This window comes from Marmota flaviventris, chromosome 9 (genome assembly GCF_047511675.1).
Source record: "Marmota flaviventris isolate mMarFla1 chromosome 9, mMarFla1.hap1, whole genome shotgun sequence".
Classification (NCBI taxonomy): domain Eukaryota; kingdom Metazoa; phylum Chordata; class Mammalia; order Rodentia; family Sciuridae; genus Marmota; species Marmota flaviventris.
This window is the reverse complement of record NC_092506.1, coordinates 33,371,610-33,392,102: the sequence shown is the minus strand read 5'-3', so window position 1 is coordinate 33,392,102 and position 20,493 is coordinate 33,371,610. Positions and strand designations below refer to the sequence as shown.

The 20,493-nt window shown below is 31.1% G+C and overlaps 1 protein-coding gene across 1 annotated transcript in view; it reads left to right on the top strand.

The window, feature by feature from the left end:
* The window catches only part of Elp4 (elongator acetyltransferase complex subunit 4), a 270,465-nt gene that overhangs the window by 60,451 nt on the left and 189,521 nt on the right, over positions 1-20,493 (top strand). The window contains exons 4-5 of the mRNA XM_027936724.2: positions 7,078-7,209; positions 14,772-14,911. Of these exons, the coding sequence (XP_027792525.2) occupies positions 7,078-7,209; positions 14,772-14,911 (272 nt within the window). The remainder of the gene's footprint in view (positions 1-7,077; positions 7,210-14,771; positions 14,912-20,493) is intronic.

The window sequence follows — 20,493 nt, the reverse complement described above, 5'->3', positions numbered from 1 at the left end:
TTCTTTGTTTTTGTTTTTAAGGCAGTTGTGAATGAAATTGTTTCTCTTTTTTCCTTCTCAAAAGATTCATTATTAGAGTATAAGAAAGCTATTGATTTTTGCATTCTGATCTTGTATCTTGCTATTTTTCATCTCTAAGCAGTTTTCTGGTGGAGTTTTTTGGATCTTGTATATATAGAATCATGTCACCAGCAAACAGGTAATTTGGCTTCTTTTCCTATTTGTGTCCCCTCAGTTCCCTTCTCTTGACTCATTGCTATGTCTAGAGTTTCAAGAAATACATTGCATAGGAGTGGTGAGAGTGCACATTCTTGCCTTATGTTCTTAATTTTAGAAGAAATGCTTTCAGTTTTTCTCTAATCAGTATAATTGGGCTTTGTGTTTGTCATATATAGCCTTAATGATATTGAGGCTTATTCCTTCTGTCTCTAATTTCTTCAGTGTTTTTAGCAAGAATGGGTGCTGGGTTTTGTCAAAGGCTTTTTGTGCATCTATTGAAATGACCACAAGATTTTTGTCTTAATTCCATATATGTTGGAAATTACATTTATTGATTTGGTATTGATTGGGTATGTTGAACCAACCAACCTTGCATTCCTGGGATATAACCAATTTGGTCATAATGTATGGTCTTCTTGATGTGTTTTTGAAAATGTGGATTGGTAACATTTTATTAAGGATTTTTGTGTATGTTTATCAGAGATGTTGGTTTATTATTTTATTTCCTTCATGTCTTTATCTGGTTTAGATATCAGGGTGATACTGGCTTTATAAAATGAATTTGGGAGAGTTTCCTCCATTTCTATTTCATGGAATAATTCAAGGAAAATTGACATGATTTCTGCTTTTAAAATCTGGTAGAACTCAGTTGAGAATCCAGCTGGTTCAGGGCTTTCTTTGTTGGAAGACAATCTCACTGCTTGATATTGGTGTGGTTAGGTTTTACATATCCTCTTGGTTCAATTTGGGCAGGTCATATAAATCTTGAAATTTGTGAATTTCTTCTAGATTTTCCAGTTAGTTAGAATACAAGTTTTTGGAATAGTTTCTAACAGACATCTGGTTTTCAGAAATATTAAAAATCCTTCTTTTTCATCTCTAATTTTGTTGGTTTGAGTCTTCTTTTTCTTTTGGTTACTTTGGCTAAGGGTTTATCAATCTTGTTTATGTTTTCAAAGAACCAACTCTTTGTTAAATAAGGGAAGATCTGATATATATGTGTATATTTCTTTCTTTCTATATGTTTATATTTCTATCTATATGTGTATATGACTTGTTCCCTTACTTTTTCATATTCTTTGTATTTCTACCCATCTGCTGGAATGATTATCTCTTCAACTTTTATGCCAGGGACTATTTCCAGAGCTTCTTTCTCTTAAGTGCCCAGGCTGGATGAATATCTAAGTACTGATACTCCTGCCCAATGTGTTCCCACTGCTATAACCTTATGGGGAAAATTATTATTTAATTACTATTCTTTCAATTGTTTTTTCTCAATTTTATTAATTTTGGCTCTGATCTTAATTATTTTCTGTCTGCTACTGGTTCTGGAATTAGCAGTTAATTAATTGCTTTTCTAGGATGTTGAGATATAACATTAGTTGGGATCTCTATGTTTGTTTTAAGGTAGACATCCAATGTTTAAAATTTCCCCTTAGTACTGCCTTCATATTATTCCAGAGATTTTGATATATTTGTATCTCTGTTCTCATTTGTTTCTAAGAATTTCTTATTTCTCCCCAATTTCTATCACTGATTCTTCTTTCAAATGTGGATTATTCAGGGCTGGGGATATAGCTCAGTTGGTAGAGTGCTTGCCTTGCATTCACAAGGTCTTGGGTTCAATCCCCAAAACTGCAAAAAAAAAAAAGTGTATTATTTAATACGCATATGTTAAAATGGTTTGTGTTTTGTATTTTTTATTTCTGATTTCATTTTATTATGATATGATAAAGTACAAGGAACTATCTATTGCTGTTGTTGTTGTTTAGTAAGACATGCTGTGTATACTAAAATATGGTCTGTTTTACAGAAGCTTCCATTCGGAGCTGAGAAGAAAGTGAATTCAGTTATTGATGTATGGAATAGTTAATAGATGTCTGTTGGGTCCCTTTGATTAATATTTTTGAGGTCTGAAGAGTCTATTTTTAGTTTATATCTGAATGACTTATCTACCAGTGAGATAGGTATATGGAAATTAAGGTCTGAGACTTTATACATAATATAGTTTGTTTAAGTAGTGCATTGACATTTGGAGCATAAATATTTACAATCATTATATTTTGTTGTTGAATATTCAGTTCTCTTAGCCAGTATTAAGTGACCTTCTTTGATCACTTCCTTTTTTGATTAATTTTGTCAAATATAAGAGTAGCTACTCCTACTTGCTCTTGGTCTCCATTTGCATGGTATACCTTTGTCCATCCTTTCAACTTCAGCCCATGGATGTCTTTACCTATAGGGTGAGTCTTTAAAATATATATATATCTGCGTCTTGTTTTGTAATCCACTTTGCCAGTCTGTGTCTTTTAGATGATGAGTTGAGACCATTGACATTCAGTGCCAATTTTATTTATTTTTAATGTTTAATTCAGATTTGATTGTTATCTCTGTAGAGATTCAACCATTTGCTGGCTTTAATGTTTGGTTTTTATTTCTTCTGTGTGTAATATTTCTTTCTATATCGTTGCTTAATAGTCATGAATTCTTTTAGTTTATGCCATCTTGAAAGATTTTATTTTATCCTCAATTTTGAAAGATAGCTTTTCTGGACATAGCAATCTTTCCTGGCAAATGTTATCTTCAGGACTTGGAAGTATTACTCCCAGCCATCCTGGATTTTATAGTCCAGGCTAAAAGATCAGAAGAAATCTAATTGGCTTATCTCTAAATATTACTTGCTATTTTTCTCCTGCAGTTCTTAAAATTCTATACATGTTCTGTATATTAGTCATTTTAACTGTTATGCATTTTGGAGAGGATCTTTTCAGATCTTTTCTATTTAGGATTATTAATATGTCTTGTATTTGGATTTCTATCTCATTCCCCAATTTTTCTTATTTCACTGAAAAGTTTATGCATTCTTTTAGTTTATATTTCAGTGCCTTCCTTTAAGCCAATGATTCTCAGGTTTGATCTCTTTATGTTATCCCAGATTTTTTTGGATATTCTGCTCATGTTCTTTTGTAATCTTTTCTTTATTGCTAACTTCATTTTCAAGATTATATACCTTGTCCTTTGAGGCCTGAAAATCTGTTCATGTGGTGTAATCTATTGAAAATGTTTTCAAATTAATTTTTTAATTTGATTTATTGAATGTTTCATTTATAGGGTTTCTGTTTTGTTCTTTTTGAGAATCTTTTTCTCTTTTATTGAAATGTTCTTTCACTTCTTATATTTTCTCCCTTAGTTTGTTTCTTAGGTCCTTTTTTAGTACATTGATCACTTTATGGACTTTCTAAATTTTTTGTCAAAAAATTTCCTCCACTGTGGTTTCAGTGGGATTAGTTGTTGAAGTGTTGTGGGCTATTTGAAGTGACTTGTTCCCTTACTTTTTCATATTCTTTGTATTTCTACCCATCTGCTGAAGTGATTATTTCTTCAACTTTTATGTCAGGGACTATTTCCAGAGCTTCTTTATCTTAAGTGCCCCAGGCTGGGTGAATATCTAAGTGTTGATACTCCTACCCAATATGTTCACCCTGCTATACCCAGTATCCAATACCACTTTGAGAGAAGATACTAAACTCTATTAACAGCAGTCACTTTATAGCAAAGCTATGTACTAATAAACCTTATGGGGAAAAATATTATTAAAAATATTCTCCACAATTCCCCTAATCCAAATAAAAATTGGAGTAGTGTTCTTGAATAGATTCTGAAATTAATTATGAATGATAGTAAGATTACTATTAAATTATATAGATGTTGAAAAGCAAAAAGAGAAAAAATGGACAGACCAAAAAGTGAGAGGAAATAGAGGAGAGAACCTAATAGTACAAACTAAGAAAAAAATGGGGAATCTGAGATAGAAGCAAGTAATACAAGAGGGAAAAGAGAGACTAAAGGGACAAGTATAAGCCTTAGCTAGGAAAGGAAAAATGAATTATTCCAATTCATGCTTCAAAACATTAGAAGAAATATAATCAATTAGGTTAAGAATGGCAGTATTAAATAAGGGAAGATCTATTGATTCAATACAAAAAATATAATCTGTAAGATTAAAACTGGCATTAGAATGACTTATGATATCCCATACTATTTAAGATGGGGATATTTCTTATTGAGTTTTCCTGGTTTGGGATTTCATCAAAATTTTGGATCTTTAGAAGATGCCCTACACTTTTCAGCTTTACTGCTAAGGTTCCCTTAGTGTAAACATACCAGCACACATCTGATACAGTTCTGGAAGACCCCTTCCTACTAGCTTTCCAGTGGATCAGAGGAAATAGTTCCTAATTTGTCTATCTCTTAGCAACCGGGGACTCCCTGTTAAGGGGTGCACTCCCTTCGTGGAGTTTACAACATCTTGTATGCACAAGGTTTTTTGTTGGATGCTTGGAATTATCCTCAGGAAATGCCTTCTATGGGTTCATATGTCTCTTTGGTCAGCTGTTCTTTCACTGATTTTAATCTATGAGTCCCTGCCTAGGTTAACTCCACCATCTTTCTTCCTGAAAGCTGTAATAGCTCATTTTTTCACAAAGGAAAATAAGTGTTAGTAAGGAATAGAAAAATTGGAATCCCCATAGATTTTTGGTCAGAATATCAAATGGTACAACTACTATAGAAAACATTTTGGCATTCAAAAAGGTAAATGTAAGAGTTACCCTATGACTCAGCACTTTCACTCCTAGGTATATATCCAAGAGAATTAAGATATATTCACACAAAAATATTTTTCATGAGTGTTCATAGCAGCATTATTCATAATACGTTTATGTGTAATGTCCAAATAGATAATCCATCTAGATAAGAAGTAGAATAGTGCTTGCCAGGAACTATAGGAAGTAAAAGTGTCTATTTTAATGGATTTGAGGTTTCTTTTCAGAGTGATGAGAAAGATAGTTTCAAAATTGTGAATATTCTAAAAAACACTGAATGTAACACTTTAAAATAGTGAATTTTGTTATGTGAATTTTATCTCAATAAAAATATGCATATGAGTAAACAACCTTTAGATGACATATAGTAGTTGCAGTATACTTTTTGTGCATCTTTTAAATGTTTTTAGCTTTTGAAAATGAAAAACCATTTTATCACTACAAAAATTTAAGTTATTGTAATTTCCATAATACTTAAAAAGTTGGGGTTTTTTTAATATCTATTTTTTAGCTATAGGTGGTGGACACAATTCTTTTACTTCATTTTTATGTGGTGCTGAGGATCAAACCCAGTGCCTCACGTGAGCTAGGCAAGCGCTCTACCACTGAGCCACAACCCCAGCCCCACTTAAAAAGTTTTTTAAATTGTGAAATGCCTACTACAGGAGTAGATATATATTTAATAAAATAAATGAGAAAATATTTGTCTTTTTATTTTTTGCTTGTCTATTTTATAATTTAATCTTATTTAGATGTTTTAGCTGTGTTAATAAAAGTTCTTTTTTAAATTTCATTAATATCTATGCCCATTAATGTAAGAACATTTCACTATAAATTTGCATCTTTTGAACGATAAGAAACAATGCAATATAAATTTTAAAATGTTTATTCCATCTCTACAGAAAAAATTAATTTTCAATGTGGGTAACATTTGTCATAATTATTATTAAGTGACCCTGGAGTTGAAAAAGATGTTAATACAAATAGTTTAAATTTTACCTAATTCTGTTAATACACAAATGTACACTTCTAAGTAATCATTAAGCATAGTATAACATTTATTGGATATTTACTATGTAGCAAGCACCATTCTCTGAATTTTACATTTTTAACTCATTTATTCCTGATGACAACTACTGAACTGAATACAATTTTTCCCATATGAATGGAGACATAGAGAGGTCTGGTAGATGGTCAGAGTTATCCCAGACACAGCTACTAGTGAAAAGTCAAGTTGTGAACCCAGATATTCTGGTTGCAGACTTCAAATTTATAAGCAGAATGCTATACTACATAATACTTTCATTGGAAAAAGATGTTACTTTGTATTTTACGGTACAAGTGCTTTGCTAGGTTTTGGAGCTTAAATGAAATAACTAATTTCTAATAGTGGCATGAATTATAATGTGAATTTACATTGATGTCATTTAGGAATTGACTAAAGTATGTGATAACTTATTTTTCAGCTGATTTGTTGATTTGAAACTAAATCTAAGTAATATGGCCTTGAAAAAATAAAAATTGCAATTTAGACTAACATATAAAATTGTATTTACTAATGCAAAGCCCACATTATTTTATGATTCTGCTAATAAAAAAAATAAAAGCAAATAATTATATGTGTTTTCTTTCTCCAAGAAAATTCTGTTCATTTCTTTGTTTTAGTCACTTAATGGTCACCTTCCAAAATTGATAAATTGGAATTCAGTGTCCCTTCACTGAATCAGAGATTTTAAATTCTGTATTCATTGTTAAGAGACATAAGCTTGCAGGTGCAAAACTAACATTTGATGTGGGTAAAATAAATGTCTTTATTCTTAGTTGTTATTTCACCCATTATTTCAGTCAATGAGTTTTTTGAATTCTTGAATTACAAACTAGTAAACAGATTGTGCACATACTTTATTTTTACTTTGTGGAAAACATAACAGTAATTACAGTTCCAGACTTTGTTTTAAGTGTAAAAATTTTTTAGAAATCTGCATAGCCACTTGTTGGAATAGCATTTGCTTTTTGTGAGTAAAAATTCAAATATTTTTAAGTTCTATTTCATCATTAAAGCACTAAACTTCACATTTGATATTATACTTTCTCAGTTTTAGAAATATTTATATTATGTGATTTAATGCTTAAATCAATTCTAAGTTATTTGTTTTTTAATAAATTGGAATGTTCTAGTATTGTTAACATTATACTTCAAAAAATTGTCATATTTACCACATAAGTTCAATAATGTGTCATTCTGCTTTTTTAGGAACTCCCTGCACCATTACTTGATGATAATTATAAAAAAGAATTTGATGAAGAAGTTCGCGATCATCAAACACCAGAAACTAATACTAAGATGAAAATAGCTTGGCGATACCAGTTGTTACCCAAGATGAAGGTAAGTCAACATACAAACTATTTCTAAAATTTGCAAATATATTTGTTTTCATTTAATAGAATCTCTTGTTACTCCTCTTTTTCTTTAAATGCAATACAGATTTTATTTATTTATTTATTTATTTAAATAACTAGACTTTTGTAGTACATTTGATCATAATGATATATTTCTTTGCAAATAAAATTTTGGCAGATTTTTTTTATCAAAATAGATGATTTCATTTCATCCATAATCTCCACATAGAATCTTTTAAGATTGCAAACTAAAGTAAGTGAACTATTTGTATCTATTATGATTACCTGCCAATATTCAATGTAAGTGGTGGTTCCTTTCAAGTATTATTTTTATTCCTATACATTTTCAACTATTAACATTTTCAAACTCCAAGACAAACAAATGTCAATAAATCTGTCTACTGAAGTTTATAAACTCTGCTCTTCATGAATTCTCTGTTCATTTTTTAACTTCCTCATTAAGTAGATTGTTCACTTCATACACTTTTTAAAACACTTTAATGTCTATCAGACTTTATCATTTTATCATTGATAGGAAGGAGAGGAAAATTCTAATCTGGATAAAACTTTGTTCTCATAGTCCACCCCTTTCCAGTCTTCCACCTTGACATTATCTTTCCCAAGGACCAGAATATGTTTTTTATTTCGTTTGTTTGTTGTTTTGGGGTATAGGGATTGAATACAGAGTTAACCATTAAGCCTCATCTCTAGCCCTTTTATACTTTTATTTAAAGACAAGGTCTTGCTATGTTGATGAGGCTGTGTTTGAACTCATAATCCTCCTGCCTCAGCCTCCTGAGCTGCTAGGATTACTGGTGTGTGCCACCATACCTGGCCTAGGAATACGTTCTAAGTACCCTTTAACTTAAAATGCCTCATTTGGTTTTCTGTGTCTATTGTCCCCTTTTAAATGTATGGCAGATTGTCAGTTGTTATTATGACTACCAAAATCAGACAGGGCCTTAGAATTCTTTTTTTCTTTTCTTTTTTTTTTTAACGGCCTTAGAATTCTTCTGTGCAGAATGTTTTGAGTGGTCTCTACTGGCTATTAGAAAGTTAGTGTATAAGATGAAACCTATTTGCTATTATAAGCTTGCAATATAAAATATATACTTATAGGATTATATAATCTACAGAGCATAATCTGAATCTACCTTTTTAGGCACCTCACCCTGTGTTTATTCACCCATCCTATGAGAATTGTTCCTTCTACATCACTTGTATTTCTACTGGCAATGCTTTATACTTTCTTATTCACCAATTCCTCCTCCTCCTCCCAGTGTAAACATTACTACTTCAGATATTTTTTTTCTTTCATAATTACCTACATTCTCATTTCATTTTCCAAAGCACTTCATATATTTTAAAGTACTTTCACATCATTTTCTAGTTAATGATTGGTATAATTCTCCTCTGCCAGACCACAAGTTCTTGTGAGAGCAATAAGCTTTTTGAATTTTCTTCTGTATCTCTGGTACCTATGTTAATGCCCAGATAATGAATAAATATTTAGTGAATGATAAATGTATTTATTCATTCAGTCAGCAAATATCAATCATGAACTGTGTAGCAGGAATAAAACATGTTGTAATATGTACATATTAAGCAATGGCAAATTTTAGGTGTGGAAAATATTTAAAGAATAGTATTTTAGAACTGTTATTTACATGACTGTGATCACACTAAAATCTGGACAAAATATTTGCAGTTCACAGTGTAAAATATGAGCCAATTTTCTTTATATATAAAGAACTTCTAAAATAAGGAAAATTCTATAATCCTCTTTTTTTAAAAAATGGGCAAAAAATATAAAAAGGAAATTTAGGTGGCTCTTAAACCTACAAGATCAGATGTCCAATTGCACTTGTAGTAGAAGAAACTAAATTAAAACTACACTGACCTGGTATTTTTCTCTTTACAGATAAATGGTGATCTAAAAAGTTTTTCACTGTTTAGCAAAAGTCAGGGAAAACCAGTACTCTCATCTTTGCTAGTGGAAATGTACATAGGTACAGCTTCTGTGGAGGGTACTTTGTTAGTATCCTTCAAAATTATAAAAACATGTATCCTTTGATTCTTGTAGAAATTTACATCATGAATTTGTTTACTTAGTTATAAAATGAAAGATTGTGAGCTTTTCATGCAGCATATCTTAATAGCAAAAGATTGGAAATAACTTGTCTATCAGTAAGCAACTAAGTATAGTTGAACTGTAGAATGCTATATACTTATATTAAAAAAATAAAAGAAAGATCTGTGTAATCAAATACTGTTACAGACATACTTGGGTGTGATTGAGAACTGAATATAAAAGGTCAGGATAAATATATTTAGTCTGCTTTGGAAAGTGTGAGTTAAGTAATGGAGATTAAAACAGATAGGAAATTTAGAACTAGCACTTGAGAACCCTAATGGCAAAGAACTGCGTGTCTTTAATCTGGAAGTTTTATTTAGTAACTGGGCTTAACAGTGATTCTTTTTTGTAAATAGTAACTTGTATTCTAATTTTTCTACTGATTGTGTTGTAAAAGAGTTAATAATGAACATAAACTATGAGGTAAATGTAGCTTTTTTGTAAAGCTAAATTTTAAATTATATACTTCACTTGTTTCTTCCATTTTCTTTATTTTTACTTATATCTCAGATATTGGTCTTTCCATTGGTCTTTAACATTCTTCAAGTAAAACAGTTAGCAAAAATGCAAGCAACTGAAATTTTTAAGCCCTCTCTTTTTTGGCTTATTATGAAGTCTGTTTAGAATTGGAAAGACAGTGCTTGGTTTGTTTATAAGTTCATTGTCTCTTTATAAATTGTAATTTTGAAAAATACTCCTTCCCCTTTCACTTGGGATAATATTTCTGTCCCCTTTTACATATAAGTAGTGCTGATTACATTCTTCCTTTTAGAGAGTGGTATATCGGCCATTGCCTTGATTTTCTATGAATATAAATTTCCTCAAGGTTGAATATTAACAAATAAATTCAGTTTTCAAAATTTAAAGCTTTAGTGTTTTGAAAATTGTGCTTTTCTTACAACGTTTTCTGCAGGTTATTCTTCCATTTTCTCCAGGTGATTTCTAAAATATTACTTTATCATGACTTCCTTTGTCAGCTGATATAAAATAAAGCTACTCTCTCTATTTCATTGCCTTCACTGCTTTATTTTACTTACCAGCATTAAATCTAGCAGATGATATATTTATTTTAATATTTATCTATATTCTAGAATGTGAGCTCAGTGGGAGAAAGAGACTTTGACTCTTTTATTTTACTGAAATGTAGTTGGTGTTCAATAGTCATTTGTTGGATACATGAATGAATGAATTATATATTATGTAAGTTAAATGTTAAACTGAGTTTAATTGCATCAGTTAATACTATAAGAATGAATTTATTTTGACTTGACAGTCAATGGTCAAACTTAAGTATTTACAAGTAAGTTCTGTCAATTTTTAGAAAACAGTCATGTTCTGACTTTGAAATGTCACCAGCATTGTATATTTGTCTGTCATGGTATTTTATATTTTGCATTGCTGGGGATCGAACCCAGGGCAATAGGCAAGTGCTCTTACAAATATACTATATTCCCTGCCCCGTAGTAATTTTATATATGATGATTTATCAAGACTTCCTTCATCACTCATTATTATCTGCTTTCTAAATCTAGGCCTTACTTTGCCATTCCCAGTTTAAACAAACAAAACAGAAAACCCGGCTTTTCTATTATTTTCTTTGGACAAAATGTTTTACTATGGCTTAGTCCAAAACCAGGTATGTAGATTAGCAGATAGAGCCAATATATGTTGTCAACAAGTCTTCATAGTGTAACAACATTGCCATTTAGGGAATGCAGGAAAGGGTAAGGATATACACACTTAAATCAGTAACAATAGCTTAGTAATATAAATCACTGCCTTATCCATTTCAAAAAACATATAGTTTTTCAAAGCAACCTCACTATGTGATTTTGAGTCTCTATCCAAGGTGTCCTCTTCTTCCCTGTCTAATCATCAATGCTGTTCCCTCCTCATTTCACAAATTATTAGCCTACAGTATATTCTGAGATTTAATTGTCAGTATTGTAAAGCTCTACTACCATGGCCTACTATGCCTCCAGCAATTCATAGCAGTGTATTATTATGTCCTTATTATGTTAAATTCTGTTTACACTTTGGTTTTTATCTTAGTGGTTCAGTCAACAATCCTTGTGATAGATGCATACATCTGTGGATGACTGACAAATTTCATTTTCTCAATAAGGCACTGTAACTACAAAAGTGTAACTACAAAAGTGTAGATCTTTAGTGAATCATGACACAATAATAATAATTAACAACATTTGCACAGTGCTTTACAATTTACAAAATATTCATAGTCAGTATTGCCAGATTCTCACAACAGCCTAATGAAATTATTAGTTCCAGTTCTGTGATCGAACTGAGACTCAAAGTGCTGTAGTAACTGTTTAGATTCTTGTTGTATCTTATATTGATAAAAAAGGAATGAGAAAAATGGTAAGAAAATGTCGTGTTTAGATTATTTGTGACTCAGCTCTTTTCCAAAAGTTTTGTTTATTTCTAATATACTGGAGGTTGGGTATGGTCTTATTTTATTGTTAGGTTTTTTGTTTGTTTGTTTTGCACCCCATCACAGGTCATTTTCTTTGGGCATAGTAAATTTTTATTTACTATTCCATTTTATTTTCTTCCACAGATAACAAAGTTAAAAGTAGTTTATGAATGTGAAATAAAAGTTATAATGTAAAACTACAGCAATATGTTCTCAAACTTAATAAACTGCTTATCAACTTTAATTTGGTCTTTTTTACATGCATATTTTGTTATGAAGTTGATGACAGTTGAATTTAACATAGTCACAGCATTTAGCTAATCTTTTTTTTTCTAATAAATATTTAAATCTTTCTTTCCTTCCTCCCCACCCCTTTTACAGTTTCTAAGCCTGGAAAGATTTGTGTCTTAGAAATCTGATTATATTTTAATACTGTGTCTTGAGTAGAAAAAATTTGCAAAATTTTTTTTTATAATGAATATATTTGTTTTCTTTTTTTTAGAGACTAAAGTCTTTAATGAGTAATAAAATTTTTGTGTCTATCTTGTTAATATTTTAACTATCCTATCTAATCTTAATTTCTAAATAATTTAATAATTATAAGGAAAAAAGTTTCCATTTTTATTTTTACATTTTAATGAATTATTTGTGTTCTGCATTTAAACTGTCACAGCATGAAATCAATTTTCTGCCTTAATTCATCACAAATCTCAGATTTCTATCACATTAATATTGTAATTAGAAACATTAATAGAAACGGCAACTTAAAAAGCATACTTTTCTTCTTGGCAATTTAGCATATTTCTCTGAGTGCATAGGACTTCAAGAACTTTCAGTCCACTAATAAATTTATTAACTCAAACTTAAAAGAAGTAGAAAGTCTCTTTCTTTCTCTCTCCCCATGGTCAGTCTGCTAAAATAGATTATTCATGCTTATTTGATTCAGGTAGGCTTTTGCAAGCTTCCCTACTAGGCCTGGGAATGTGGTACATTGAGGCCTTTTCAGAGGCTTCTGACATAGACCAGGCTTTTATTGCATGGTGTTTTATTATAGCCAAATCCTAGTCTCCACCCAGTTTGTAGGCACTCTGCTTATTCTTTTGAATCAGGAAAGGTTATCACCTACCTTAATCCATGCTGGTGCATGGATTAAGGACACCAGTGTGCCCCAGGATTCTCAAAGAGGATCCTGGAAACTTCTGGTTTCTTCTTTTTTGCTGTCTTTACTAAATTCTATTGGGCCTTAGGGGGATTTGCATCTGAAATGAGCAACCTGGTGTTTTTCTCAATGAAGACATCAGATCAAAGTTCAGTTAGTCAAGGCCTTTCTATAAAACATTAAGGGGGCTTGGACTTACACAATAAAAAGATGAGCTCTAGCAGAGATTGCAGTAAAAACATTCTGAACTATAATCCGGATAAAGAATAGATTATAGGCCAGAGAACAAACCTTGTTTAAGACTAATGCTAAGACCTTGCTTTAAACTAATAACTTTACATTTAAAAACTTTATCCCCTGTTTTTAAGAAACATTTTAATGTCATAATTTATTTGTCAATACTTTCAAAGCAAATGAACAAATCATGTTTTGGAAGCCACAATTCTATATATATTTTAGCATTGAAAAGACCAGATTGAAGCCAACTGCAGACCTCTTTCATTAATGAAAATAAGTAGCACTTTATGTAGGGATAAACAGTCATTTTATTGAGGAAGTAAATGTCAAACCCACAGACTAAATATGAAAAAAAAAATGCTTCCATTAAATTTAAAATGTTTTATTAAATGTTACTTTATAATTTGATGTTTATAAGCACTTAAGAATATGAATCTTTGAAATCTTAGATGCAAATGTGTAATGGCAAGCAAATTTGTTATCTAAATTTAAAAATTGTCACTTAGTAACATATGAAACTACTATGTGTAGTTCTTTTATTTCTGTAGAAATTATCTAGTTTTGTTGGATGTTTTAAAATTTTCCTGTTTTGTAGCATTAAAGACAATGGAAATTATATAAGATTATATCAATGGAAATTATATAAGATAATATCAGAGCTATTGCTAGAAGCTATTGCCAGGTGGAATTTCTTTACATTTGAGCTTGGAGTGAGAGAGGGGGAGAGAGTAGAGAGAGGGAGAGAGAGAGGTAGAAAACAGCCCATGCAAAGCAATATTTTTGTTATGAGACTTTTACTAACCTGTGTAAATAAATTCAGTGTCAAGAGTTACTAGAATTTTTTAGGAGAAAGATAATTTGATGGAGAAATCATTAATAGAGAACACAAAACAAATTATTGAACTAATGATTATGCAAAGTTCTGATTGATCTAATATAGCTTACATACGTATTTCTACTTGATCATGTGCCTGATCCTTTCTGGAGTATTGTACATTTTATGGTATAAGCTTAATTCTAAATTCCTAGGAAATGTTGAATATGCTCATATATTATGAACATTTAGTTTTAAAATGATACTCACTTTAATGTTTGAATACCTGGCTTCTTTTTGAGTTTCACCAATGAATTAACTTGGCTTAAATTTGCATTTAGTTTTTTAGCAACTTCATATTTAATTTGTCATTAAAGCTTTAACAGCTGCATATTTTTAATTTGTCATTAAAACCTAAAATCTTAAACATAAGAATTATGTGTATTAAAATTTTTAACTTAGAAAAGTATACAGTATAGAAAAAAAGAGGTGTTTAAATTCTTACTAAACTTAGGAACTACTAACAGTGAAGAAATATGAATGATGAAAAGCTTAATTCCTAGCTATACATAGTTTAAATAATAAAGGTGATTGTACCCTTCTTTGAAACTTAATAAGTATATGTATATTAGCTCTTCCTTATTAGCATTAAAATACATAAAATCCTATTAGCATTAAAATGCATAAGTGTAGCATTGTTTTGCAGGATATAAGACAAAGAAATTGTAGTTTAAAAATAATTTTTGAGCAACCCTGGGGTTTTTTGGCAGACTGGACCAGTATCATCTTCAAGATTTGGTCACTATTATGATGTATCAAAAAGGATGCCACAAGAACTACTGGAGGCTTCAAATTGTCATGGATTTTTTCTTCCACAAAAAATGTCTTCAAATCTTAAAGTAGAACCCTGGTAAGTTAATGTTCCATGTAATAGCAAATTTCAATTTCAAAAGTTAATAGAATGCTTTTTTCTACCATACTTTCTGAAGTAATGCATATCTAAAGGTATAATAGTAAATACTGGCTTTCTGCATAATATGTAACCTTAATTATACATATGTTTCACAGGATTTCATTGTACGTTGTTTCCTTCTTTCCTTCCTTCCTTCCTTCTTTTTTTTCCTGGTCACATAACTATTACATCAACTATTACTTTAATTTGCAACTAGAAAACTCTGGTTGCCAGCCTGATCACAATCCTTGCTGGATTTATTTTCAATAAAATGTGAAACAGTTCTAAATCAGGATATTTTAACCCAAATAAATATTTAAGGATGATAATACCAGGGGAAATGTTATGAAATAATGCTGCTTGTTCAATATTTTGAAGTATCTCTCAAAAGGAAAACAAGTATATATTTTCCATTACTTATTTATTAAGACTTTCTAGTTGTGCTGTAAATAAAATAACCTGTATGATTTTAGGTAACAAGAGAATTTAGAGTTTGAATATTACAATGAAGATTTTTAAATATTAAAACAACATAACCTGCTTATACTGCTAAGAATTTATTAAAGCAGAGCTCTGAAAATTACAGGACTTGATATTGAATAATTTATAAATTCTTAAGAATATTTAATTTCAGTTCTTACTAGAGTAAACTGTGAATAGATTGTGGCCTCTATTTTCTTCAGCATTATAAAACCATTTCTTTTAAAGCAAAATGAGTTATTAAATGTAGATATTTAATAGACAGGAAATTGTGAACTGAAATGACTTTAAAATCATATTCTTTTTTCTAGAATTAAATTGGGAGAATTTAGTGAGGACTGTTCTTCTTATTAAATCTGTTTCGAAAAATGTTCTTCACTTTCTAATGGGGTTAGATAATTAGTATAGGCTAAAGACTTGGCAAACATGAGACTTTAATGTTGTTTTAGTATTAATAGCTAACATCAATGAATGATTACAATGTGTCAGTCACACTACTACATACTTTACTTCTATTATCTTGTATAGCCCTTGTATTAACCCTATAAAAGCATGTATTCCTGTTTTCCAGAAAATATTGAAAATCTCAGAAGTGATTTATCTGAGGCTTAATTATTAAGTGATAGAAACAGGACTAATCTGTCAGATCTATCCCTTTCTTTTTGCTTTATTACTTCATAAGATTTTGGTTCCTTTCACTTTTAACTTTTTGTGTTATGGAGGAAAGAGTACTGAGAAAGGATTGGGGAGGAGGGGTGTGTTCTGATGCTGAGTTCATTCTACTGTTAGCCTTGAGCACATCTCATGAATTCATTGAAAATCAATATCCTCATGGAAAAATTGGGAGTGAGGAAAAAGGGAAACACCACCTACTCTACCTGTATCAGTAATTTTTTGTTAAGTTGGAATGACTATATTGCTCTTACTAGGTCTCAACTTTTGCCACAGACTGAACCAAACATGCATATACCTGCAGGCTTGGGAAATAGGTCAAAATAACTTGTCCATAATTTCTCAAATGGCAAATGGTAGAACTCGGATTCAAAGTTAATTCTCCCTGACTCCAGATTCTTTTTTTTTTAAACAAGCAACCAAAACTTATTTTATTATGGAAAATTCTCTAAAGTCTCTCTTTGAAGAAGGAGTGATATCATAAGGAAGAATTATTATTGAAAACAAAGCAGTACTTTGGAAAAAGATTGCAGAAAGATCTACCATTTCTTGTAATTGGTGGAACTCATAATTGTGTAATTCAAAAGAGAATGTCTATAAATAAACTTTCTTTGACTGTAAAACCAGAATGTGCTTCAATAATGTACTTAATTTAAATTGGAAGCAAACATTTTTTTTCTTTAATTAGAATTTGTCAATGCTTTGTTCCTCAGAAATCAGTTTGATCTTGGGAGCTTTTCATGAATGTTAAAGATAGTTCTCCTGGGTCCCTTCCTTCTTTTAGGTTGAATTTTTGTGATTGCCTGTATATTATATTCTTAATTCAGTTCTTTTTTGTTTTGTTGTTCTAATTAGTTATACATGACAGTAGAATGCGTTTTGACACATCATACATAAATGGAGTATAACTTCTCATTTTTCTGGCTATAAAAGATATAGAATCACACTGGTCATATAATCATATATGCACATAGGGTATATCTGATTCATTCTCCTATCCTTCCTACACCTATCCCCCATCCCCCATTCACCCCCTCTCTCTAATTCAAAGTATCTCTATTCTTCCCTAGCTCCCCCCCCCCCACCTTGGGAATTAGCATTCACATATCAGAGAGAACATTCAGCCTTTGGTTTTCTGGGATTGACCTATTTCACTTAACATGATATTCTTCAGCTCCATCCATTTGCCATAATTTCATTCTTCTTGAAGGCTGAGTACTATTCCATTGTGTATATATACCACATTTTCTTTATCCATTCATCTGTTGAAAGGCATCTAGGTTGGCTCCATAGCTTGACTATTGTGAGTTAGGGGGTTTTAAAAATTGATGTGGTTGTGTCACTGTAGTATGCTGATTTTAAGTCATTTGGGTGTAAACCAAGGACTGGGATAGCTGGTCAAATGGTGGTTCCATTCCAAGTTTTCTAAGGAATCTCCATACAGCTTTCCATAATGGTTGCACCAATTTGCAGTGCCACCAAGAATGTATGAGTGTACCCTTTACCTCCCATCCTCGCCAACATTTATTGTTGCTTATATTCTTGATTTATTGCCATTCTGACTGGAGTGAGATGAAAGTGTAGTTTTGATTTCATTTCTGTAATTACTAGAGATGTTGAACATTGTTTCATATATTTGTTGATTGATTATAATTCTTCTGTGAAGTATCTGTTCAGTTCCTTGGCCCATTTTTTGATTGGGTTATTTGGGTTTTTGATGTTAAGTTTTTTGAGTTCTTTATATATCCTAGAGATTAGTACTCTATCTGATGTGCATGTGGTAAAGATTTTATCTTATTCTATAGGCTACTTTTTCACATTATTGTTTCCTTTGCTGAGAAGAAGCTTTTTAGTTTGAATCCATCCCATTTATTGATTCTTTATTTTATTTCTTTTGCTTTAGGGGTCTTGTTAAGGAAGTCAGTTTGTAAGCCAACATGATGAAGATTTAGGCCTACTTTTTCATCTGTTAGGTGCAGGATCTCTGTTCTAGTGCCTAAGTCTTTGATCTACTTTTGAGTTGAGTTTTATGCAGGATGAGAAATAGGGATTTAATTTCATTTTACTGCATATGGATTTCCAGTTTTCCCAGTACCATTTTTTGAAGAGGCTATCTCCAATGTATGTTTTTGGTACCTTTGTCTAATATAAGAAAACCATATTTATGTTGTCTCTGTGTCCTCTATTCTGTACCATTGGTCTACACGACGATTTTGGTGCCAATACCATGCTGTCTTTGTTACTATAGCTTTATAGTATAGGTTAAGGTCTGGTATTATGATGCCTCCTGCTTCACTCTTCTTGCTACGTATTGCTTTGGCTATTCTGGGTCTCTTATTTTTCCAAATGAATTTTATGATTGCTTTTTTCTAATTCTATTAAGAATGTCATTGGGATTTTAATAAGAAATGCATTAAATCTGTATTATGCTTTTGGTAGTATGGGCATTTTGACAATATTAATTCTGCCCATCTAGGAACTTAGGAAATCTTTCCATCTTGTAAGTTTCTCTTCAATTTCTTTCTTTAGTGTTCTATAGTTTTCATTGTAGAGGTCTTTCACTTCTTTTGTTAAATTGATTCCCAAGTTTTTTGTTGTTGTTGTTGTTGGTTGGTTTGTTTGTTTTCTTTTGAAGCAATTGTGAATGGGGTAGTTTTCCTAATTTCTCTTTCAGTGGATTCATCACTGATGTATAGGAATGCATTTGATTTATGGGTGTTCGTTTTATATCCTGTTACTTTGCTGAATTCATTTATGAGTTTTAGAAGTTTTCTGGTGGAATTTTTTGAATCTTCTAAATATAGAATCATGTCATCAGCAAATAGAGATAGTTTGATTTCTTTTCCTACTCATCCCTTTAATTTCTTTCTTCTGTCTAATTGCTCTGGCTATAAGGACAATATTGAATAGAAGTGGTAAAATAGGGGATAGGGATATAGCTTAGTTGGTATAGTGCTTGCCTCACATGCACAGGCTCTGGGTTCAATCCCCAGCACCAAAAAAAAAAAGGTGAAAAAGGCATCCTTGTCTCGTTCCAGTTTTTAGAGGAAATGCTTTCTCAATTTTTTTCTGTTCAGATTGATGTTGGCTTTGGGTTTAGCATATTAGCGTTTACAATGTTGAGTTATGTTCCTACTATCCCTAGTTTTTCTAGTATTTTAAACATGAAGGGGTGCTGTATTTTGTCAAATGCTTTTTTGCATCTATTGAGATGATCATATAATTCTTGTCTTCAAGTCTATTGATGTGATGAATTATATTTATTGATTTCTGTATGTTGAACCAACCTTGTATCTCTGGGATGAACTCCCCTTGATCGTGGTGCACTATCTTCTTAATATATTTTTGTATGTGATGTGCCAGAATTATATTGAGGATTTTTGCATCTATGTTCATCAGAGATATTGGTCTGAAGTTTTCTTTCCTTGATATGTCTTTGTCCGATTTGGGTATCAAGGTGATACTAGCTTCAAAGAATGAGTTTGGAAGGCTTCCCTCCTTTTCTATTTCCTGGAATAATTTGAAGAATTATTGGTGTTAATTCTGCTTTGAAGGTCTTGTAGAACCCAGCTGAGAATCTGCCTGACTTCAAATTCTGTGTTAGTAATAGAAATACTGCCTCCAGTCATGGAGTGCTTAGGTAAATAAATGTAAAACATGGACTGGGGATGTAGCTCAGTAGTAGAGGAATTACCTAGTATGTATGAGGCCCTGGGATCAATCTCCAGCAACACAAAGGGAAAAAGAAAAGTAAAATGTGCAATAAGTATAATGTAATTAAACAACAAAATATACAGTGTAACTTTTGTATTTTAAAACATATATTTTAAGATTAAAACTTTTTTATGTTAGAAAGTATACAGTTTTTTATTCATTCATTCAACAACTAAAGAAGGAAAGCAATTAACTTTGGTCAAATACACTATCAGGGTTTGACCATGGCTGATTTTATATAATTCTCTCAACAACACTTGGAAAAAAGTAATACTATCTCCATTTTATAGGTAACTTGAAGTGGAGATGCTAACTTAACTTTCTCACCATTGTAGACTATAAATGACTAAGCTAATACCCAAAGCCTAGTTTCTAAAATACCAGTTCCATACTGCCTCCATTTACTAAAGCAATAAATGTTCAGCCCACCAAGCTGGTGCCAGAAAAATTATGCCTTGATTAGCTGCAAGGATAGATGCCAATAGACTTTAAAATATACATTTTCTGAACTTTTTTTTTTTTTGAGAACTAGCAGTTTTGCACAGAATAGGAAAATTTATAGATTTTAATTATCAAGGCAGTATTTCATTTCATAGTAGTTAACTGATAATTCATTTATTTCATATTAAACTTAAATGCTTAATTAAATGTAATTAAACTTTAAACATGTAATT